The sequence below is a fragment of the Salminus brasiliensis genome, chromosome 23 (assembly GCF_030463535.1).
Source record: "Salminus brasiliensis chromosome 23, fSalBra1.hap2, whole genome shotgun sequence".
Lineage (NCBI taxonomy): Eukaryota > Metazoa > Chordata > Actinopteri > Characiformes > Bryconidae > Salminus > Salminus brasiliensis.
Window position 1 is genome coordinate 11,280,522 of NC_132900.1, and position 25,000 is coordinate 11,305,521.

At 41.0% G+C, this 25,000-nt stretch overlaps 1 protein-coding gene across 6 annotated transcripts in view; it reads right to left on the reverse strand.

The window, feature by feature from the left end:
- Positions 1–25,000, reverse strand: part of svilb (supervillin b) — a 57,490-nt gene that overhangs the window by 12,477 nt on the left and 20,013 nt on the right. For 3 of the 6 annotated variants that reach the window (XM_072668479.1, XM_072668482.1, XM_072668481.1), the window contains exons 7-25: positions 24,224–24,394; positions 24,013–24,050; positions 23,865–23,929; positions 23,539–23,675; positions 19,589–19,850; positions 16,993–17,644; positions 14,489–15,119; positions 12,552–12,687; positions 11,222–11,269; positions 9,184–9,264; positions 7,686–7,833; positions 6,014–6,109; positions 5,815–5,895; positions 5,509–5,689; positions 3,699–3,871; positions 3,129–3,284; positions 2,090–2,226; positions 1,185–1,332; positions 872–1,017 (exon numbers count right to left, since the gene is read on the reverse strand). In XM_072668479.1, coding sequence (XP_072524580.1) covers positions 872–1,017; positions 1,185–1,332; positions 2,090–2,226; positions 3,129–3,284; positions 3,699–3,871; positions 5,509–5,689; positions 5,815–5,895; positions 6,014–6,109; positions 7,686–7,833; positions 9,184–9,264; positions 11,222–11,269; positions 12,552–12,687; positions 14,489–15,119; positions 16,993–17,644; positions 19,589–19,850; positions 23,539–23,675; positions 23,865–23,929; positions 24,013–24,050; positions 24,224–24,394 — 3,487 coding nt within the window. The remainder of the gene's footprint in view (positions 1–871; positions 1,018–1,184; positions 1,333–2,089; positions 2,227–3,128; positions 3,285–3,698; positions 3,872–5,508; positions 5,690–5,814; positions 5,896–6,013; positions 6,110–7,685; positions 7,834–9,183; positions 9,265–11,221; positions 11,270–12,551; positions 12,688–14,488; positions 15,120–16,992; positions 17,645–19,588; positions 19,851–23,538; positions 23,676–23,864; positions 23,930–24,012; positions 24,051–24,223; positions 24,395–25,000) is intronic. The other 3 variants (XM_072668480.1, XM_072668483.1, XM_072668484.1) reach the window with 3 other exon arrangements.

Consider the following 25,000-nt stretch of genomic DNA (forward strand, 5'->3'; position numbering starts at 1 on the left):
GACACTTTAAAGATTTCAATCTTAAACACCTTGCCGAGGTTTTACTCTCTTTTGCTGTTGTGAGCCTAGACAGAGCGTGGATAAGATGTAAAATGATTAAAGCTTAATACTTAAGCTTAATTCTTTCCCCACAGAAATCTACAGCTACACTGCAGAATTAGTTTAATGAGAATGGTGTAGATATGGCCCACACTTCAAGTTCCTTCCCTCAAACACCACAAATTACATAAGCATCAATTATATCAGTATATATAAATTACACAGCAGTAGCTGAATAATTTGCAGTAGTTCTGGACAACAGGCCTTAAAATGAAAGCTCAAGAATAATCCTAGATTTCAGTGGGTTAAACACTGAACGCTCACATTTAGCAGTCTGAAATTCTGCAGAGAGAGGAGACTGCCATGATTTCACATCAGCAGGAGATCAAACAAGCACATTTTCAGCCACAACTTTCAAAATGAGAGAATAGTTGGGTTACTCAAAAACTGACCTAACCTTATAAACTGATGGAAAGACAGTACAACGTAAGTTTGTAAGTCTAATAGTCTAATATGTGCACACATTTTTCAAGGTGCTAGGGAAGGAAACTGTTATTTATCCCTTTAGGCACTGATCAGGCCTAGTGGGAACATTCACATTGTTGTTCAAACTGCTCCTGAAAGTAATATTTTTAATATTTACAAAAATATATTGAATATATGCATAAATGGATAGTTCTATTATCAGGTTCTAATATTTGTCTGACGGTAAAATCACTGTCATTCATGTACTTTAGCAGCTTACTGCTTTAACGAACACATTAATACATGCTGTAAGGAATTTCAGTAAAACAAAAAACATGCTGTGTAGTAAGCTGAACTGATTTCAGACCTCTTTGGATCCCAGCAGGGAACTGCGAGGTACTTTGCCCCAGAATTCATCATCAGGAAGCAGCCTATCATTCACCAGGCGGAAGACACAATTAGTCTCAACGATCGCGCTCTCAAACAACTCATCCTCTTCTGGAGACCCAGCCGCTGCAGTGGTACAAACACGTATTAAAACAAGCATTCATACTGAAATACAAAATCATGATTCATATAAAATCAACAGTTTAATCATAATTTAATACTTGTTTATTGTAAGTAACTACTCGAGCAGTTTGCAGTGTTTGCGTGTATTGGTTGAGGCATCAAACACATACGTTGGTAACTGGCTGGTCCGCCGAGGATTTTCCAGAATTCTGCTGCTGCCAGGCTCTGAGAGTTCACCCCCTCCTCAATGGTCTCCACCTGTGTTGCCCGGCAACCAAGGTCATGGTTCAACTGGATGAAAGTGGCCATCTCTGATGCCTAAATCAAAAGAGAATAAGGGGAGAACTAAAGCCTTCTGTATTGTGAGCCCCATCCAAGCTTCACAACCCTCCAATTAATTTGCATCGCTTTTACATGGTGTTTCACAATGAATGCAAACAGTCCCAGAGAAGACTGGGACTGTAAAATATCAAGGTTTGTATAATACTAAAATTATGATGGTAAATAAACATGAAACTCCGGCACTTAGACTGTACATAGCCTCATTGGCACAGTTACTGCATGCTAAATCACCAGCGAAGTTTGAATGAAAAACTAAGAAATATGATTGAACACTTAAGTGCTGATCAGCCTGATCTGAGACGTGTCTGGATATGGGCCTATTATTCTAAGAAGTACAGGTGATTGACAGCACCCTGTCAGTACTCTCAGGTTGTCATGCATCAACTAAACATTGAATGCTTTTCTACATATCGTTACAGTCACGCAAAAAATAGGTAGTGGTGTTCCCCACTATGCTACACCCACCACTAGCAATAACTTGCTTTCTTTTGGCTGCGCTAGTTTAGGTTCGCTTTAGATTTCTACATTTCACCATCTTAAACATTAGAGAGTTGTTAGTTACATATTTGTAACAAGCCACTGAAGTCCAAAATCGGTGAGTGTACCACTGAACCTACATTAGAACATTTCATAAATATGGATTTAGCTTTTCGGTAGTTTTAATCAATCAACATTATTACTCCCAAAAGGACTTAAATGCTTAACAACGCGGAGTAGCCAAGTAGCATCGTACCTTCGCCCTCTCAATGACATTCGCAAACTCTCCTATCCAAACAAAGCAGTGCTCAGGGGTAACCAGTAGAAAGCAGTCACCGCTGTTCAGAGAGGATGCTCTGGGTTCCACTAGTCTGGTCTGAACATGTCGGCGACCTAGACAACACAAAATGTATGGTTAGCAATCTCAAACGGCAGAAGCCTGCGTATAGTGCAGAGTAATTCTGCCCAAATAATCAGTGTTAGTGTAATTACTATAACTCTGTGCTTCTACAACAGTAAACACTCTCATTCCAAGCACACAGATTCCATGAAACAAGCTGTAATAAGAATGTCTCTAAATATATATAGGGAGTACTGGAACCTGCATCTCAGCAGTACTGTAGTTTGCCAGTAAACATGTATTTGTACATTTGTTTTCATTTAAATGTTATAATAATCATAAAAGTAAATCTCATCAGTAGTCATAATACATTGATTGTCAGTAAAATTACTGATATGTTGTTTAAAAGAACAGCTAGAACACTGTAAGGACTTGTTCAGTTCCAGCAGTCCACCTGACCTTCTTTAATGAAGAACTGATTCCAGCTTAGAAAGCCAGGGTCAGAATACATGGACAGTCATGCTACTGAGGCCCTGGAGCAAAGAGGGTTCAAGGCCTTGCTCAAGTGCCCAACCGTAGCAGTTTTTGTGGAAGTGGGTATTGCACCCACAACCCTGTGATCAAAAGCCCATCTAACAACAGAGCCAATTTATGCCACTTATTTTTCTTTTCATTGCTTTATTTAAGGTGCTGTTACAACCAGTTAGACTGTTAATTACTACATTGGAGTAAATTATTCAGTTTATTTCAATGCATTTATATTAATTTGACCCTTAAAAAAAAAAAATGTAACAGAATTAGTGTAGTGTCAACATAAAGGTGTGTGTATATATATATATATATATATATATATATATATATATATATATATATATATATATATATATATATATATATATATATATATATATATATATTTTAGGGGACATCAAGTGCCTGCAAGGGTGGGACTGACCTTTGACCTGCATGAGCATGAGCTTCTTGTAGGGAGTCGCACTGTTATTGGTGACCTGCTCGGAGATGCTGACGCTGCGCAAACTCACACTGCTGTAGCTCTCCTTACTGGCCAAACCAGCCAGAGCAGCATCCGACAAACTGGAGCTTTTACTCACTGCAAAAGACACAAGCTTTAATACACCGAGCAGCCTCCAACAGACTGGAGCTAATAGACCAAAACAAATTCAATTAATTGATACTGGAAAAAGTCATACTGGTAGCTGGATGCATTTTAAACACATCTTTAGGCAACACCTAGGTTAACACCCTAAAGCACCCATTCACAATTTATCTCTTGACTCGCTGTACTTTGTTCAACCCTCTGTGCATGACTTGATTTATTGTATTTAAATTTCCCCGTTTACTGAAAGCAGACATGGTATAAAATCACTTTATATAAGAGTATCTGTTAATATCCACCTATATAAGCAGGCTAAACTGCTAAAGGCTGAAATTATGCACGTGAGCTTCCATAATACATAAAATAAGATGCTATATTTCACTCTACTTCCCACCCTCCATCACTCACTCTTCTCCTGCGTGATCCTCTTGCTCTCCACAAGGCCAACGTTCAGCCGTTGTTCGGTGTACTCGTGCCTAATGTCCTCTCGCGCTGCAAGGATCTTCAGTGGGTTGCGAGAAGCCTGAACGTTACGTGATGGACGCACTGCCCTCTTGTGCTGCACCATTGCTGAGGTCAGCCTGAGGTCAAACAGATTAAGGCCAAGGTCAGAAGAAGGTTGTGTACAAGCACATTTTAGACATACAAACACTAAATATAACTGATAAATATAATTGATAATATGAAAATATTTACATATAAAAATGTTTTGAAAAAACAAGAATATTTCAAATAATAGGTAGCAATATATTAAGTATATTTAATGTATAGAAGTATATTTGTGTAAAATATATTGCATACATTGCAGGGGTTGGGCTTAGTAGCATAAATGCTCACATTCTTTATGCATTTACATTTCAGAAGTAAGGAAGCCTGTTTAAAAAGAGTCGACACAGGGACTTCATAACACGCACACACTCAATGAATAATGTTTCAATAAAGCAAACCATGAGGATTTATGAATGAGTTTCCGGTATTTGCAGGCAGACGTCAGATGAAACAATTCTTACTGCATTGATGTAAATGAAGAACAACTTCCATGGTCCAGTTAATATCTCCATATATTGTTTACTACTGTACTATTATACTGTTTTAACCAAAGATGGCTTTAGGAATAACTTGCAGGAAAATATTTAGGGCAACAATTGTTCTTAACCATGCCTTTGTCTATACAGTTATGAAGCGCTGTGATGTTCATCCGCTAGTCCCAGTGTACATCAGCTGGGCCCTTGTGTGAAAGCAAAGTCATTAACTTTATGAACTGATTATGCTAGTAACCGCAAGGTGACAGACATTTCACAAAGACTTGAGAGCTGCTTTTTAAACCAGTCCATGCTTGTTTATGTGTTAAAGCAGAATTGTGAGAATTGGGTTCCCCCTACAATCAGGAAGTGAATTTGGGTTTTGAACCACCCCTGCAGGACACACTTTTCTGGACAGGCTGAGAGATACAGAAACAGCATCGGGTGGAACTCAGCATGTGGATCGAGCTGGTACAGTAATATTACAAGATCTAACATGTTTGTGACTGACGTTACCAAGTTTGTGGGATTGTTGTTCTGCTCACAACTTACATAGTGCAGTTAGCAGCGCGTCAAGCTCAGAGTTGCATTGATGTTGATGCTATTCTCCCTTTGACCAGTCAGTGGAGCATAAACATTATTTCACCTTGTTGCTTTAAGTCGCTATGCAGGTTGTCTTCAAATGAAAGCTTAATAGAAGAACTGTAGAATAACAGTTTGTACAGCTTTCAGCACTATTTGGTGGCATGATCGCTTGATTGCATGCTCCTGCGATGTTAATTAGCTGCCCTCGTTTCACTCTCTGAACACCTCTGATTAGTAATAGCGGGAGCTATTGAGGCCCAAGGCAATCACGGCTAAGAGCAGAGCAACTGAGGAAGTTAATCAGATAATTCTTCAGTCAACCACAGCCCTTCCTCTGAGCATCTGAACACCAAGCAATATCAGGGGGAGAAAAAAGTTAAAAGTTAAAATACACCTTCTTACCAGAAAGAGCAAGGCTAAACTGCTATATGTAAATGGAAACATATGCAAATATGAATTGGTGGGGTCACCAAATCTACATGACATGCTGTTTTTACAGGTTACTTTTCATATATGAACTGCATGGACTGGGAATTTCAGAGACTTTCATTTAAAAAACAAAAAACAAAAAAAAACTAAATCCTGCAACAGTTTCTTCACCATATGCTTACATTGGCGTCTGCTTGCCGAAGATGGAGTCAAAATCTTCCTCGATTGGCACTATGCTCGTCATGCTGCGCGGAATGTCTGCCACATGACGGTAGAACTTCGAGAAGATCTCATCATCCAATCGCATCACTTCTTTTACTGCCTTTTCAGTGACCATCAGAGTGGTCTCTTGCAAGCCCGTCACTAGGAAATAAAGGGAGCGTGAGAAAGCAAGCAAGCAAATAAAGAGAAAAAGCAGAAACACCATCAATTCTAAACTCTGAAAGATACAGAGGATCAGTACAGATCAAAGCATCTACAGAACTTGCCTTTACTGTTCAGGCGTCCCAAAAACGTCTCCAGCTTATCCAGCTTCTTGTCTGATTCCATATCTGCTCTGGCTTCAATCTCTGCAACAGAGACGCTGCTTTTCAGAGCCAGTATGACTTGACAGCAAGACAGGCAACACATTAAAGAAGGTAAAAGTAAGGAATAGTGAACTATGTAGTAGCTGAGCGCAACATTTACCCTCCTGTGGTTTGGAGACGGCTGGAACGTTGCTTTTTAGCTTGGCAGAGACTGGAGATAGAATGGGACTGATCACTGCTGAGGAAGCAGCCAAACCTGAGATAGAATTAAAGCAAATGATTTATAAACCATTAAAATGTAGTTATAGATTATGCACATTTAAAAAGGATTTCAGTCAATACTTAAATATAACCTAATTAAAAGTAATTGTCCCACAAAAATCAGATTTTTTGCCATTTTTGTACATAACTTAAATCTGGCAGTAGTTTTTTTCCTTGATGATTGATCCAATAGAAATGCATCAAAATGATTTGGATAAAATCTTTATATTGCCTTGTTTATTTTCTTCTTCTGTAAAGTTGCCATTGTAGATACAAGGTTATTGTTTGACCATGAATGATATAATTAATTAATTTAATTAAATCACAATGCATAAAAAAAACAAACCCACACAGATCTGTCATTTTATTGTATGAAATAATATTGAACTAAAAATAATGAAGGGAATGTTTATTAAATCTGTTAATGTAAAAGTAAAAGCGTTAAAGGTTTTGAAAAGTTTCCATTATCAAGGTATACTATTTTGCTCTGTCTACAGATTATTATTTTTTTTTTTAACAATAGGTCTCATCACAAAGCAGTTTTACAGAACTCCAGGTGCAAGCCTGCTTAGAGCATGCCAAAGACAAGAAAAACTTCCCCTCAGAACAAGAGGAAAAACCCAAGACTCAAAAAGGGAAGCGATCTTCCTCCAAATACCACAAAAAATAATAAATCAACAAAGCTGGTATAATAACCGGAAACAGTAAAGCAATAATGGAGAACTACAACTAAGAAAAGCTGATCGAAGGACCGGATATCGGAAGAAAAGATGAGGTAGGTACAATTCGGTCACAAGCTTATGCTGAAATGGCACAAAATTGATCATCTTGATGGTCACATGAGAATGATGTGACCGTCACATGAATGTCAGGTGATTACAGTAGGGGGCGGAGTAGCAGAGTGTTTACGTAATTGGAACAGATTATATACACAGTCAGACCCATAAGTATTTGGACAATGACAAGTTTTGCCTCTGTACATCCCTTCAAAGAATTTAAATTGGCACAATGAAGTGCAGGGTGATTGAAGTGTAGATCTTCAGACCAAAGGTTTAACATATACTGCATTAAAAAATGAGGGCATTACAAAAATAAATAAATAAATAAAAATAAATCCTAAATAATAAAAAGTCCTCCAAGTAATTGGACAATCTAACAATTATAAATATAAACAGTATTTAGTACTTTGCCGCAATCGGCTGTCAATGACTGCCTGAAGTCTGGAACCCTGACCGATCCCATATGATGAGTTATCTCCCTTGAGATGCTTTGCTAGGCCGTCAGTTGCAGCTCATTTGCGAGCCTTCGATCACATTTTGACCTTCACGTAAAATCCACTGAGGTATTTTACAGAGGCAAAATTACATCGCTGTCCAAATACTTATGGACCATGACCATATTGAAACATATCATCCCAAAGTTTAGTAGTTATTTAATCCAAAAAATCAGAACAGGAAAGATCAAGCGTGCCTCTCTAGTTGTAAAAACATGATCGGATCTGTTCTAACCAACGTATAAACATCAGTCTTAATTGGGATGTGTGTATTTGTGTGTGTTGTATCCCCTCCAACCTTTCTTCATCATCCGGGCCGCCACTGTGTACTGGGCCGAGTCATTTGCAACACCCTTCCCAGTACTTTGCCACGACTCTTCTCGGGTACAGATCATCTGCTTGCGCTCCTCTATGGACATCTGCCTCTCCCCCTCTTCTCCAAGCCTCTGAAAGGACAACACAAAATGGACATAGAAATACCAGGTCATAGGGTGCACTTACTGTATATATTTGGTACAAGTCAGATTCACAGGCAGCACACAATTGTGTTATTCACAGCATTAAAAAGAAGTCAGCCTTGACTTTTGTTTGAAAGCAGGGCAGAAGACGTAGAACAGATTAAATGACAGTGCTGTTGGAACAAGTACAGTAACTCAAGCTTAAATACTATGAACATTAACATGATGAGGAAAAAGAAAGCTGTGTGTAGCAAGTAACCTTGTTCTTGACTCAAGTATCCAAGTTATAAGAATAACTATATTTGCAGAGCTGTGTAAGAACCTGGTGATATGATACATATGGCAGTTTTCCTGTATTGTGACCTCTGTATAGTGACCGTATAGAAAACACCATCATATGCATAACATCTGTGTAAAGACAAACTTTTTATCCAATCAGATAGTAAGAACTGAAGACTAGGCACAACACTGCTATCTAGTGGTCAGTTTAAACACAAAATAACCCACCGTCTGCCACCAAATCGATACAGTACTGTACAACATATCACAATACTTCAATATCAATATTTTCTTCCCTTATGGATTGTTACGTTCAGTTGTGGTTGGCAGGGTCAAAAATATAAATACAAATCTAGTATTTGGTTACATGTGCTTTAGCAAATGGCAACTTCACCAGATGCTTTTGGTGGCCATAAACAATCCTCAGGCAGAAGGCTGGTTGGATAACTGACCACTATTCACCAATTCAATTCCTGCCATGAACCAAACTTTGAATTACAGGCCATATATTTCCGAGAATGTTGTGGCCAGGAATTTAGGAGTAACAATGCTTTATCCATTCCAGGATCACATTTGAGGTCAGCACCTAGTAAACCTGGTAATTAACAGGTGAATAATCAGGGGTCCTAGATCAGGAAAAGCACAAAACTGTACAGTAACCCAGAAACGTAGGCCTTGAATTGTCCATCCTTTGTCTACCTGATTTAAGGGTTTAAGAGTATGTTGAAGAACTCTGAGGAAGCCTCCCATTTTTATTATTCCATTCACCCATTTATTCAATATAAATCAGACTTTCTGGCCACAATGGGTCTGGACCCTACCCAGAATCCTTGGGAGCAAGGACAGGAAAACTTCTTGAACAGGCTGCCAGTGTTGCACAGCAGTTTATTCCTTCCAGCAAGATTGAATTTGTGATGCAAGTGGGTGTGTTTATTATTGGCCCACCAGTGACCTACAATCCTCAGCCCTGAAAAACCAAACACTCTTATCCATGGTAAACCCAAAATGACAGACGTGTCATGAAGAATGAAGTGTGTGCACACCAACCCAAGAACTTACCTGGCCTGGATGCTCTACAGGCTGACATTTTTGGGTAGAAGGGAAAGGAGGGGGAGAATAGGTGGAGGCAAAAACAGGCTCCTATAGACAGATGGTGGAGTGAGAAGACAAGAGCAAGAGAGAAAAGAAAAGAGACCAGAAGAAAATGAAAGGACAGGAGGAGCAGTGTGAAAGGCACAGGGCAAAGTCAGAAAATGATTCAGAATACAGGCAGAAAATGAGGAGAAACAACAAAACAAAAACAAAAAAAAAAACAAAAAAAAAAAACACCACACCCACACATAAGGATAGTAGGACTCCAATGAATGAGTTTTTAGCATGAAAACAAGCTGCATCCACTCATTAACACATGCACTGAGAGCCAGTACTGTAATGAACTAAATTTTATGAAGCTGAAAAATACCACTGGTCCCTTCTAAACAGTTCAATGGACAATTCTTTAAACGAGAATGGCAGTAGTTTTTCATACATTCTGCTTAATTAATTCACTAATATGTAAATGTACATTTCAGGAATTAAATGCACAATTTAAGAGACCTCAGTGATCACTTCTGATCAAGTTAACCCTTTAAAAGAACCCATAAATAATCTGAGATGTTTTTTTTTTTTTTTTTTTTACTGTTAAAATTGTATTCCTGGATCCGCACTAAAGACTTGTTTTTCACACACCCTTCCCTCAGATGACCCACTCAGGAAGCAGATACACAAGTCAACCAGCTGGTTGACTTACCCAGTTAGGGCAATTCTAGACATGAACTAACAAGCATTACATAACAGTCACTGAAACATAGTGGCAGTAAAATATAATGCTCAATAAAACTTGGACAAATATTGAAGCAATTGAATGTCCATTCCTTTAATCAGTGTCATTTGAGAGAGTACGTTGTAATGTTTATAACTACCTACTACTCTAAACCACTGCAGCTATATCCATTCGATGCACAATGTCCTTCAAAGAGATTCAGCTTTGACAGAAATAATGAGTACTACTAGCTAAAATCTTATTTAAATATACACATTTCAGTCTGGCATGAAAATTGGCAATAAGACGTTGTGCAGTGTTTATGCAGAGCTAAAGTTAGCATCCATTTCTGTTTACCCTAACTGGGCAACTCTACCGAGCAGTCACAGATGTATTTCAGGGTAATAGAAACACATTTTACTGTTACGTTTCCTCCATTCATTAAAAAAACATAATGGTTAGGGGGTGCAGAGTGAGAAATTAGAAGGAATATCTAGCTGTTTCACGCCCAAACAATCAGCATTCAGACAGTGGTGTCCTTCACACTGTCATCGGAATCGAAATCGAAATAATCGGAATTACACACAAAATGATCTACCAGGCTGTTTTAATGCCTGCTAAAGGGTTCATCTTAAATCTAGAATAATAAGGCCTTAGGCTCTTGCATACAGACCACCTACAAGCAAGAAGGCTCATGGGTTTAGCCCTCGGTTTGATGATTGTTAAAGGGTTAAGCAATGTTCACAGTGGTGGTGATAGGAACCAAGAATATTTATTGCTTCTAAACGCTAAACACCGAAAGCTGTTGCACATAATGGTAACAATGTTGCTGATGCCCAAAACATTATTTTGGGACAATTTTAATACGTATTGGAAAATATTAATCACCAGTCATTTTGGAAAGTAAATAAAATGGCTATATGTATGTTGTACACATTGTGATGCCTGGTTCAACTCACAACCACTGTAAATAAATCAGTAAGCAGTTTATACTGTTGTTTCAACAGCTAGTGCATGTCCCAATTGCACCATATACAAGTGAAAGTCACCAACTTCAATAAAGGAGATTGTTTGTTACCCATCAAAGAGCTCGTCAGAGAAACAGAAAAGCCACAAGTCAAAGTGTCAGAATGTCAGATGACCACAATGGCACTGCAAATCTTGCAGAACAGCATCCAAACACCTCAAAGTGTGAAACACAAAGCCAGAAGCAGTGCTTTTGAAAAAGAAAAAAAGGCCTTTTTAATTACTGCAGTTGCTGCAGTAGCGAATGCACAATGCATTGTTAAAGCTTACCCAAACCTGCTCAGATGATGAGAACTCCTCAAAAACAGCCCTTTCCTCCTATAACACAAGGAATGTATCTGCAAGTAAGACACTGCTGTGGAAGTTAATTCATGCATTTTGACCAGAAAATAACCAATTATAGCTGTGACCGTATGAAATACATATATAATATATATAATAATATAAATCAGGCCAGAAAATTTCAGAGACCATTAGTGTGTGGCATGGTTGTTGACGTTAGGATTTGCATGCAGAAGTTGTACTGATGCCACTTCTGGTTGTGGCCCCTAGTTCACTAGTGTGTGTGTGTGTGTGTGTGTTCACTACCACAGATGGGTTAAATGTGGAGGACACATTGTACAGTGTACTGTTGTACATTGTACTGTACAGTGACAAATACGTGCACCTTTACTTTACTTAGAAAATGAGCAAAGGGTTCACATTCTGTCAGTCAGTCAAATTAAACAGGCCCTAAAACTATTTATCTTGGCATAGTTCAGTACATGAAACACTTCATTAAAAAGAAAATCTGGTATAATCAAAATTTAAGCTGTAAAAAAAAAAAAAAAAATAGTATTTTGAATCCCCAAAACTGTTACCCAAGTCTTAATTATATTTATCTCACCAAAATACACAAAGACTGAGGCAAGTAGTGAGAGCCTTTTAAGGTGTATTTAAAGCTGTGACACTTTAAAATGCAACAGCCACTTCAGGAGAATATGGAAGCAATGGGGTATCCGTGCTAAAAGCTAAGCCTAGCCGACCAAGGGCAGCATCACTATTTAATGGACTGACACGGATAGCTGAGTTGGGCAAAAAGCTAACCCTAGCTGACCAAGAGATGCACCACACTGAGAAGGGGCCTTCGTGCCTACCATGTTTTTAGCTAGCTAATCGAACATCATGCCAAGGGGACAAAGAGGACAGTAATACTTTCTGGTAAGACTCCGGGAACATTTAAACATTCTTGTTACAGTGCTAGAAACTGTGCTATACCATGTGGCTCCTGTGAGCAGTTGCAGTGACGTGAACCACTCAATCAGAGCAATGCTAATAAAATTATTTCACAATCCCACCATAAAAGGAAATGTCAGGCTTCATTCTAAGGCCAAATGTAAATGTTTCTAAAACCACATCTGGGGACAAGTGATGAAGACTGCAGAGCTGATTAGTGATTTTAGCCAGCCCAAAGCCTAATGTCAGATTGAGGTTGAAGAAACAAATTGATTAAAACAAAATGAGAAAATAAATGTTTTTCACAGTATATTCAGGGTGACCTCATTCCAACTGAAAATAGTCTCCGGTCATTTTTAGCTGGACTTTCCAGCCAGTCATTTACCTTCTTCTTGAAACCTTGCTCTTGCCATATTTGGCTGCTCTTCTCGCTCATTGACACCACCTCCTGTACGACTTCCTGCTTCTTGTTGATCCTGTTCTTCCAATCCTCCTCCCCGCTCTTTTTCAACATGGCTAATCTGTGACAGATGGAGAAATAAGATCACCTTAACAACACTCCAACCACGCACCCCTGAACACACTGGTGGCACTTCTTAGGGGACAGTAGACCCCTAAAAGTCTAGCACTTTTAAGCAAAAACCTTGAGGAATAAAAGAAAGACCCCAACCCCAATCCCAACAGTGGGATTTTGCTTTCTCATTACAGTCATATGTCTTTTCATTCTCCTGTTCATTCCCTCTCCGACCCAACAGCACACCCTCCCCACCCCTCTTCATTCTACCTTCCAATTTATTTCCCCCTCGCCACAAAGAAGAGCAGACAGCAGAGCTGTGTTCTAAAATAGCAATCTCTCCGTGGCTCAGTGAAGGCTGAGAGAGGAGCGCTGACCCACATTCATTCATCAAAAAGGACACAAGGAGAACAGCAGCGGTCCCCACACCCCCTTCATCGGCTCACAATGCACTCAGTGACCAGGTACCATAAAGCCTCAAGAACTAGCCTCTGTTTTGGAGTTTCTCCTTGCAACATTTGACAGAACATGGATTACTTGATTAAACAGACTTTCAGTGGAACTAGGAAAACAAGGGGCCAGCTATTCTGCCCTACATTAAGCGAGAGACTAAAACAGTAAGGGTCCGGGCATCTTATTTATAAAGCACACTTTAGCAATTATTATTGGTTAGGAGTCTCTATACCAGAACAGTTCAGAGTGTGACACAGAGGCCAATGAGGATGTCCTTTCCTTATACTGTACAAGCACTGCAGAACTCATATGGCAAAAGCCTGCTATATGCAAACGAGCGCTCTAATCAGTTGTAAAATTGTTTAAAACGCTGTGAGCATCCTGGGCACAAACATTCCCTGGCAAGTGTTGGATGTTCTGATGATTCAAGACATTGATGTGATCCAATTAAATGTAAATACCCTTAGTTGAACATAATGCAGGCCTATTATATACTGAGCAGACTTTAATTTCTTACTGTACATCAGGGCTGTACATGGTTCACACAAGCTTAAGTGTCCCATTAGTAACAATAAAGAGAATGCCAAACTTCACAAAGACAAGAACAGGGTCCTTCATAAAAACCATTCGGGTTTATATTATTGTTATACAGTATACTGTCATATTACATAGTGTATTTCCATTTTTGTGCTTTTTTACTGAATGACATAATCTAAGAGACAGGGGCCAGTTTAGCTTAAGTGAAATTTATACATGATGAAGATCTAAAGGATTGTGAAGAATTTCTAATTGATTTTACCTCTTACTGCAATTTTGAAAACAAAATTGATTTTGTATGGTGATCAAGCAAGTTTGCTATTTAATGCCATGTATATTTTATGAAAACTTGCTCACAAGCCTAGTTTTGTGGTACCACTTTCCTGAAGGAAAGCATTCGAATAACTACCGGACATGTACAGAACCAGGCAAAAGTGTGGGCACTTGATTGGCTGCATGTGTGCTGATCATATTTTTGTTTTAAAAAACAAGGACACTGGGGACACATTGGTATTCACCACAGTAAGGATGCCATGTCTTTGGGGGGGGGGGTGGGGGGGGGGGGGGGGTATATGACCAAACAATTTGGTCATATAGGTTTAATTAGTACATTTGTATGCCATAGCTGCATGGTTTGAGAGGCATTTTCACCCTCACATCGCTTAGGCCTACTTGTCTCTCCTCCCACGACTCCCTTCAAGCCCTTCATGACAACTGACAAACCTACATAAACATTTATGAATGCTTATTTCAACAAGCAGCAGCTTGTGTCAATGTGGAGGTTATTTCACACCTCAGAAAGGGTTAGATCCACTTACCTCTCCTTAATAGACATCGACGTCATGGTTTCTGGTTCTTCTTGAGCTACAGGCTGATTGTCTCTGGAGGTGAGGGGCTCAATAGAGCCAAGGCGGTCAGTAACGGAGATATCCAGTGGTTGAGCTTGGCTGTAGGGTCCTGTTTGGACCTGGGTCTGATTTGGTATGAAGTACTGGGGTTTGGGTTGTGTCTGTGGAGGGACCTTGGTCTGTGGAGGGCTGTAGGAGTACGGCTGAGTGGGGAGGAACGTCTGGGGCTTCGGTTGAGTCTGGGGAGGTGCTCTGGTTGGTGCCGGTCGCTGAGGTTCAGGGTAGACTTGTGCTGTTGGTGGTGGAGGTGACTGGACGTCTGCATATGGGTTAGGATGAGGTTGAGTGTGGTGGTCAGGGTAGGACGGCACCTGGGTTCTAGCAGGATGAGGCTGAGGTGAAGTCTGCCCGTAAAGTAGGGCCTGTGGGCGTATGTGCGTCTCAGGGAAGGTTTGAGAGTTAGGTTGGGATTGCAGCTGTGGTGATGTGTGTTGCAGGTAAGGGAGTGTCTGAGGGGCAGTATGTGAAGCGTGTGAAGAACTTCTGGAAGCAACGGCTGCGGTGCTCACAGTACGCACTGGAGGACTAGGCTCAGGAGCGTCTGGAAATACAGTTAATTCAACATTTAGGGCAACTCAAACTACAAATCATCATTGATATGCACTCTAATGTGAAATCAAATTTATACATGCATGGTCAAAAGTATACATACAGCAAACCTAATATTTGCTTCTGTCAGAATTTAAGCTGGATGTTGTGACTACCGGTGTCTGCAGAATTGGAGTTCAATGAAAATGTTGGTTTCCTAGCATAGACCTGACTTACACCCAGCCCACACATTCCTGATAGTGTTGAGGCTAGGACTTCAAGGTCAATGAGAAGGCCACCCCAAAAGCTTCATGTTAACCAAGATTTGGCCATTCCATTGCCACCATTGTGTGTTTTGGGTCATTGTCCTGTGGGACCATCCAATTATAGCCAATGTTTAACCATCTAGCTGATGGTATAAAGTTATACTGAAGAATTTGAGCAATGTACAAAGTTCCATTGGCAGAAACCAACCCAATTTCATGAAGCTACCACCCCCATGCTTAACAATTCAGTATTCTTTGACCATAAAACTGCATGCATTCCTTGCAAGATGCATGAAAAAGCATTCTCTGTCCACTCCTATGTGAAACTTATGACTAGACAGCGACTGGTGTTTCGTCTTCAAGATCATGGCACGTCTCGGCCTTGGTGGTTTCTGGGCTGATCTGATCATCTGTTCTCTCAGATATAGCAGGGGTATAGCAGCTATACCTCCCAATAACTTGTTCAAACTGACAATTTTGTAAGAAGTTGTCCCCAAGAGATATTCCTGGCTTGTGTAAACTTACAACCAAACTTCTCAGATCTGCACTGAGCTCCTTAGACCTTGTTATTGCACTGTATGAAATACGAAATCCTTCACAAAGAAGCCAATCATGATTACTAAAAAGGACTTTAGGTGGCTATAGCAATTTAAGACAGTTTTGTAATTCCAGCACTACTGAATTAATAATCAGAGGGACGTGTATGTATGCATCTTTGCATGTCTGTATGTAGATTTCTTTGATCCTGAAAACATAATGACACTGCACTGATTAATGGTTTTTTGGTATTTAATGGTTCAAAGATCACCACTATAAGCCCTGCATTACCATGACTGGCCCATCTGTGTAATATAAACCTTAGACCACAATTGTGATTTATCACAATAATGAGCATCGTATTTCCCATTCTCATTCTGAGCTGTGTAGTGTCTGAACGGTTCAGTTAAAATCAATCATGCTCTCTGTGTAAAGAAACATGCATTTGGACAAGATACGGATAATATATATATAGAAAGGCATAGCGATAAAATGATCATGATAATCAACACAGTTGTATCCTCAGCTCTTATATGCATGTATACATCTCTACAGTTACGGATTGAGTAGTATACACTCCATTGCCCTTCTTGTCATTCATTTTTCTCTCCATCCCAAGCCTGCAATTGATTAATGCAAATCCACTCACACACTCTTAGCACCAAGAACACATCCTCTCTCTCTCTCTCTCTCTCTCTCCAGAGACAAAAGCATGAAGGAGAGATAGTAACACTACAGCAGGAAAAAAAAGCCTCCCACATCCTTTGCACCAGCATCATCAGTTTGTTGTGTGATTTCCCCGCCGCAGACAAAGAAAGCCGTGGGCTGGATGGACGGCAAAATTATGCTAATCACATTCAGCCCGAGCAGCATGGCAGACGGAGCCTGCTTAACCCAATCAGAAGGCGGCTCCGGCGGACAGGCAGCCAAGTGTGACAAGGAGTGTGTGCGTGTGTCAGTGTCCGACACAATAAGAACACAGTAGAGCAAATTGCAGCCCCAAACCGGCTCTTAGGAGAAGTCATGCATGATTGCCCCCTGTCCCCATCTCTTTTTTCCCCTCCTTTTTCTCTCTTTCCTTACCTGATCTGCCGCACGCTTGCTCCGTCTGAAAAGCTTCTGGTGACAAGTAACCTCCTTTCGGGACCAGCGGGCTGTCCTTCTCCCTCTTCTGCTCTCGGTCTTCCACTCTCTCCCATTCACGCTGCCTCTCTCGCCCCCTCTCCCCCTCTCCCTCTGGCTCTGGCTGACGACTCTGCTTGGTCTCTCCCCTGCCGTGAGCGTGCGAGAGGGTGTGCGCGAGTGTGTGTGTGTGAGGGAAAGCGTGAGGTGGCTCCGCGAAGCCAATTTTGCCTCTCCACCCACTCTCCTCCTCCCGCTTCTGCTCATTGGCTCGGACCGCTAGGTCCACGCCCTTGGCCTGCGGCGATTGGTGGAGGGTCTCCGCTGGAGGTGGAGAGCATATTTCAGGGGTGCGGTTCTCTCCGCTCTCAGTGAGGCTGAAATATCGAACTCCTCTCTCATAGGCCGGAAGCTTATTGTCTGGCAGCTGACTGGGCGAGGGCTGAGTGGGCGGAGCACAAGGGAGGGTCGTGGGCATCCCCAAGTGGACGTCTCCAGTCACTGCCATGGTAGGGCTTGTCACCGTGGCAACAGAGGCCTGGGCGGTGACCGCGGCAACGGACCGGACCAACGATGCAGAAAGAGGCTCCAACTTCAGGCTACCGTTCTGCAGCTTTAGGGAGGAAGAGAAAAGATGGGGAAGGAGGAGAAATTAAGGACGCAGAGGAGGGAGGCAGGGGGTTGGGGGTACATTAGGCAGGGAGAGGTCAACAATCAGTGGATAGATCTTTGTCTTCTTTAAAAACAGGACACGTAAGCATTCACATGGTCACTACCATCATCAACACCACTCTCAGCTTAACATGATCAAAAACGCTCATCGCAGAGGGTCATGTCCGTCTTGCATGAAGCACAGAAAGCTTGGATGGTGCCTACAAGCATGGCATACAGAGTAGCTTCTACAGCAAACCTGGGTTCCTCCTTTTCCAGCCATGTACGCAGTCCAGCAATGTGCACATTACATGGTCTGCAGCCATTACTGCAAAGGTCACAAACAAGATTATAACGATGCTTCATAACAATTACTGGGCAAATATCTGAGCATCTGCTACTACTAAATGAATTATTCTTATATAAGGGTTGGGTGAGAGTGGTAATATGTTTTTTTGAAAATGATGACATTTTGCAAGGTCAAATGTTTGTTCCCCATGTATCTACAACAATAAACTGTGGAATAAAAGGCTGGGGCTACTCAATATTAGGTAGGTGGCATCAATATTATGGTGAAGTCATTTTATTTGCTATGCAAATAAGCGATTACAAGATAATAGAAATTATAGGGGAAAAGGAGGATGTAACCAGGCCTTCACCCAGCAACTTTCACCATTTATCCACTAAAGCCCACAATTCAACAGGCTGCACCACTTTTGCCTTGATACATCCTTACCAGGCATCCAAACCAGAGCAAATGGACGGCGGTTAAGCAAAACACTCTACAGTAAAAAGCAGGTCTGTGGATGCAAAACTATGTATTCTAGCTATCAACCAATCAGGAGCAGTTACCGAGCAGGATGCATAACTGAGCTGGGCTGGGCTTCCAGAGCAAATTCTTAAATGGCCGAGTGAGCATCGCCTTAAAGGCTCACTCTACCAGTTAAGATGATCTTAAGTCTAAGATCTGCTTTGGGAAACTGCGCCCTGATCAGTAGTCACCCATTCGATCTTACTTGCTTTCCCTGTGCTGGTTCTACAGAACCATTGGTCATGGGTTCTGGATCTTTGCAACCTGACGGGGCTACGTCCTGCGGTTGTTCCTGTAAAAGGGACAACGTTCCTTCATACTCAAACATGACTGAAGCAAAAAAGTCCCATTTACCTAGACAACGTTCACTGGATAAATAACATGTTCTACACAGACAGTATTCACTGAACATAATTACAACTTAAACAACAAATCATGTTTAAACGCCACAACTTGCATCCATATCAATAACTCAATCACAATGGGTAGGACCAAATTCATGAGGAACAACAATCCTCTAGATCTTCTGGAAGTTCTACATCGATCATGGACTAAATATGAGCTGTAGCCCAACCAGGATTAGTAAAATATTCCTAATATTTACTTAAAGCCACTGTAAAACAGCATCAAGGTAAAATGTGTTAATACCTCCTGAAATCTTCAATATAGATGTTCACACATTTTAGATATAGGTGTTTGATTTAGCCAGTACGAGAGTCAGCAGTGCTTTTCACCACTAGACATGGCCAATCAGAAGGCAGAAATCGGTTTATATATGGCAAGAGCCTACTTCAGCCTGAAAACACCTTTAGGATCACCATTAGAGTACTAGCCAAATTAACAATATTGCAGGTTTTGTGGACATTTGCGGGCCACATCGAAGGCCAAGTTCTAATACTCAGGTTTGGTACTGGAGAGCCAAAATCCAGCAGAGTTTGGGGACTTGCCTCTGCCAACCCATCTTCTAAACAAAACTAACTAAGCAGTTGAATCAGATGTTAGAACATGGAAACCAGACTGTGCTGGATGAAGGCCTTTTAAGACCATAACTGATGACCCCTGCTCCAACATAGCAAAAAAGAGGACTGCACTCACTTGCTCCACCTCCTCATGGGTGATGGGCTGAGTTTGGAAACGGGTGTTAACCCTGCGTAATCGTAATTCAGCACGAGAGCCCTCTACTTGTTGGGTGGCAGGTTGTGACAGGCGGTTAAATAGAGCCATTTTCTCTGCCAGGCTCAGCGCTGATAGGTCTGGCTCCTCCGTCTCGGCCTCTTTTACCGATTCTGACACTTTGGGTGGAACCTCCTTCTCCTGTTCCCGCGGAGTAGAGCCTGGAGTAGAAGATGCTTGCAGACTGGGTGGATAAATCAAAAATGATCACATGACAATGAGTCGTTCCCATTAATTATTAAAAAAATTCCTACATCCAGCAGAAGCCATACATGCTGTAAAATGGCTGCATATACTCAAACTTAAAATGAACTGCAAAATGAATTGCAGTAACTAGCAAATCAAAACCAGCAGTTAGTTCCACATTCTCCAGGCATGTGCATTGCCAGGCATTTCTCAAACGGCCTTTAAAAGGGTTGCAAAATAGAATAGCATATATTGAATATAAACCATAATTGCTCCAGCCAGAAGTGCCACATATAGTACACAGACCAATCAGCCATAACTTTAATACCACCTTCGAAGCATGGACTCCACAAGACTTCTGTGAAGAAATCCTATGGTATCTGGCACAAGGACGTTAGCAGTATCCTTCAAGACCTGTAAGTTGTGAGGTGCGGCCTCCGTGGATCGCATCAATCAGCCTTAGGTGCCTATGGCCCTGTCGCCAGTCCATAGGCCGTCATTTCTTGGTACCGACCACGGTGATTCAGTCCGAAACTTTCATGCGTTGCGAAATCATATTTTAAAAATATCCAGATGTGTGTGGACGGAGACTTTATTAAATAAATAAAACAAAATGTCTACATTTTGCTCAGTACGATACAGCTCAATGCAGAAGCACAAGTTCACTCAGAACATTTTTCATACTTCTTAATTACAGCCCATGAGGACTCAACATGAAGCTGGAGTGTGTTAAAAGGGGTGAGCGGTTGTAAAAGTGATAGAAATAGAAGGGGGCCTGCTGTCAGAGGAGGAGTGCAAGTTTAGCCCTAGTAAATAGAGGACAGACACACATTGGGAGCCTGACCACCGAGGAAATTTCCATAAACATATGGACAAAAAACCCCAAACCTCATACAGACAACACCATTTTCTCCTTTATCTACATCAGCTTTCAGTCTCAAGTGTTTACACAGCGTCACGGTCTTCAATCCCCAATGCATACACACATGCACATCCAATAAAATGACTGCACCTTTGACATTTCACCCTTCCGAGAAGCACAGAATTAGTTTCTCTCAGTTTCTTTAAGTGAGCAAGTGGACAAGCCTCAAGGATTGTAACACAGCCACTCTACAGCCCTGTTCTGGCTGAGGCACAGGTTAACACTGAAGTAATAACGACAAATCCAATATCTCTAACAAACCTATTATATAAATGGAAGAGTTCAGTCTTCATTCGAGAAAGGCAGAGTAAAAATAGAGGTTGTAACCTGAGACAATGCAGCATTACACCAGCAGAGGGTGGTGTAATGCAAAACCTGACTGCTGAACCAGTGAAAAATGGCCATTTAAATAACTTGGGGAGTTGTTCAGCCAAACTGGCCAGCTAAGAAAGTCAATAACAACAACTTCAGCAGTAGTTAAAGCCTTGGACAAAGCCATGCTGCATAGAAAGCATCAGGCACTGCATCATCTACATCCAGGCATTACACATACAGTACACAGGTTAACTAAAGAACAACATGGGATTTACTGGTCAAAAAGCTTATCAGAAGCCTTCAAATCTCATGCACAAACTCTCACATCCAGGTACCTGAAGCTAGTCATTGAGGTGCTGACTACCGTAGGACTGGGAATTCTGGGTGTTGTAGTATGAGCAGTGGTGATTTGGGAGGAGGAATCAGGAGAACTTTAGAAAAGCACAGAATAGGTCAGAGGATTTGTAGTGATGAGTTGTTGGTACAGCACTTGTCTAATGACAGTAAAATGATTTGGGCCCAGTTTCCCCAATGCATCTTGGTGTCAAAGGCATGGAGTCTGAAGTATGACACTTGCTTAAACATTTTCATTTAAAACTTGTGTCAAGATGCTTTCAGGAGACCAGCCCCAAAGGCTACAGTAATAACACTCCGATCAGATCAATATATCAGATCAACAAACAAATCTTTAGAAACACATTAAAAAGCCACACATGGTCATCTCATTTTCTGAGGCTACCAGCATGGCTGCCCTTACATATAGTACAAACACATAAAAGGGGACACACATCTACCTTGCTTATTTCACAGGTCTAGGCCCTCACTGTTTGCTTTACATGGAATTCCTACATCACACAGCAAAATATTAAGATCATTTTCCCAAATGATCTAAAACCTTCTAGACGGATTGACTAATCAGTCAATTGATTTTATTTAAATAGCTATTATATGTACACAATATCTGGACTAGATCTGGAGGGAGCCTTGGAACACAAAATGTCAGCCCTGTTCTCCTGCTCAACCTCAAATCACATAGACCGGCAACCGGTCGACTTTAACACAGGCTGGTTCTGTTGTAGACCTTGCTAAGTTTGAAGTCAAGCAGCAGTTTCACTTACTTGTGGTTTGCTTTGTATTCGTTTAGTTATATAGTTCATTAAGGGATGCTTTTACATCTACCTTGTTTGGTCTGGGCAAACAATTTAGAGTGTAGTCAAAACCAAATTAGTAAGTGTGAAAGGTGCCTCAGACATGGTTTCGTCTGACCAAAAGAGATATGAATCAAACTGAATCATGGTTTGGTTTGTTTGTAGTGTGATAATGCTTTTTTGGATGGTTCAGATTTTCAGATCAATTTACAGCAAGGTTGGGCAGTTTATTACACCGACACTGTCTGGCACTGGTAGCGCCTCCAGCCTCTGGACACTACGCTGACAGACACAGCAAACCTTCTTGCCACAGCTCGCATTGATGTGCCATCCTGGATGAGCTGCACTACCTGTGCCACATGTGTGGGTTGTAGAGTCTGTCTCATGCTACCACGAGTGTGAAAGCACCACAAACATTCAAAGGTGATCAAAACATCAGCCAGAAAGCATAGGCACTGAGAAGTGGTCTGTGGTCCCCACCTGCAGAACCACTCCTTTATTGAGTGTGTCTTGCTAATTGCCAATCATTTTTTCATTCCATTTGCACAACAGCATGTGAAATTGATTGTCAATCAGTGTTGCTTCCTAAGTGGACAGTTTGATTTCACAGAAGTTTGATTTCCTTGGAGTTATATTGTGTTGTTTAAGTGTTCCCTTTATTTTTTTTAGCAGTATATATCTGTTCATAGGTGATGAGAAGTTCTCATCACTAAATATTTACAGTGTAACAAAGGCATGAACCCTGGTTAGTGAATGGGTCACTGTTTAATTACACGCATCATGTTCCAACATATTTTTTCTCCGCAGCCCACCCACAGCCTTACTTTCCTACCCGCTCACTTTCACGAGCAGCCAATAATCCAACTGGCCCAGCCCACCTCAGTTCCCAGAGAGCAATACAAGCCACCTGCACTGGCCAGCAACTTGGCCGTTTGCTGTCCAAGGTACTGTAAAAAGACCCACCCACCAATTACTTGGATCATGTGTGACCTACTTTGCGCTGACCTTGAACATGGACCATATCTCTATAGGGTTACAGACACAACAAAATATAAGGTGTATAATTACTAAAATGTCAATATTTTAGTGCAGTAAAATCAGCATCACCTAAACATTCTGCTCTTATAATCAATGTGATTTAGAGATGTGCATTTCATAAGTTAGGTGTCCAGATGAAGGAGGGAGGTTTATTAAATAAATAACAGATATGAGCAAAGAAGTGGGGGTTCAGACCCTTCAAAGAGAGATGATCTGCCATGATCCCTACATACAGTAACATGATGTCAGGGGAAGTGACCTACGTGGCAGCGATGACCACTTCTTCTGTGGTGACCGGCTGAGTTCGTGAGCGGTCCTGCATCCGTCTGAATCTCCGCTCCACTGCTGAGTTACGTGATCGTGGTTTAGGAACACCACCTTCTGAAGTCTTCTCAAGCTCCTGTGAAAGGACTGTAGTAGATCAATACATACAAAGACGAAGCAGACCAAAAAAGCAGACCCTGTGTGCTCTGAAAAAAATACATAAAGTATTTCTGCTTTTGTCTTGTATACAAAACAGATTTATACACAGGCCACATTTCAACATGCTTTAGTGCAAGTACAGTTAAGAGAGCCAGAATTCCAATACCCTGAAGAGGGACCTCTTGGCTGCTACACTCATCTTTGCTCGCTCGTCTAACTTCTCTTCATCAACTAGTGAGAAAAAATGATGATTAAGAATGACATTTTTCAGATTTGTTTATGAAATCCATGAACTTAATGTTTTAGAGGCTCACCTTCTCCCTTCTGTAGCTCTGTAGGACTAAGCCGAGACCTAGAGAAGAAAAGCGACAATTTAGTTGAACTACTACCATTCAATTCACTAGATTACAGAAAACAGATTTTCTCCATTATCGTCAGTCTGCAACTGCAAACTCTTGGGTTGCTGAGAGTCTAAAAGCCTAAAAGTTGTGACAGTTTAGTATACTGGTCTGTTTCTCACTATACCTATCAGACTCCAGTCGTTCGGCTGATGTGATTGGCTGAGTCCTAAACCTTTCAGAAGCCTTCCGGTCATCACCAGGGGAGATGTACCGCCTAGGCCGCCGCGGACCTCTCTCTCTGTCGACATTCCCTGCTGAATCGGTTTCCATGACAGCTGGGTCTACCTTAGACTCCCTTAGCCACAGAAGGCAAAATAATTGGAATGGACAAACAGGAAAGAGGGAAGGAACACATGATTACTAAATCAAGAAAATAAAGAATGTAAATAATTATTCCGGGACAATAGTCTTTTAAGTCATTAAGTCACACAGCAAACAGTTTAAGAAAATCCAGCCCCAAGCAATATGACCAACAACCAAATAGTTAGGAGTTTGTTTATTATTATTATTAATGGACATACATGCAGCTTCTTAAAAACATGCCAAACTGACCACTAATTGTTTATATCCATTTATAATTCAAGCCAAATTCTGGCACAAAAAGGACTCCTCTTAGCAATGCTAACTATTGAGTAGGGTTAGTAATCATAGTTTACAGACAGCAAGTCTTAAATTAAGTTTTAAAAACATGCCTCAACTAATCAAGGCAGAACAAGCAAGAAACCAGGGGTCATTTTACAGAAATGCGCCATCTTTAATCCCCAGTTAAGATCTGATAAATTCAAGAGGCAAAACTTGAGTTCAGTTTAGTTAGGAATTATACGCCATATGTCCAAATACTTGTGGCCACCCCTTCTAATGAATACATTTAGCTACTTTAGGGTGTACTCATTGCTGACAA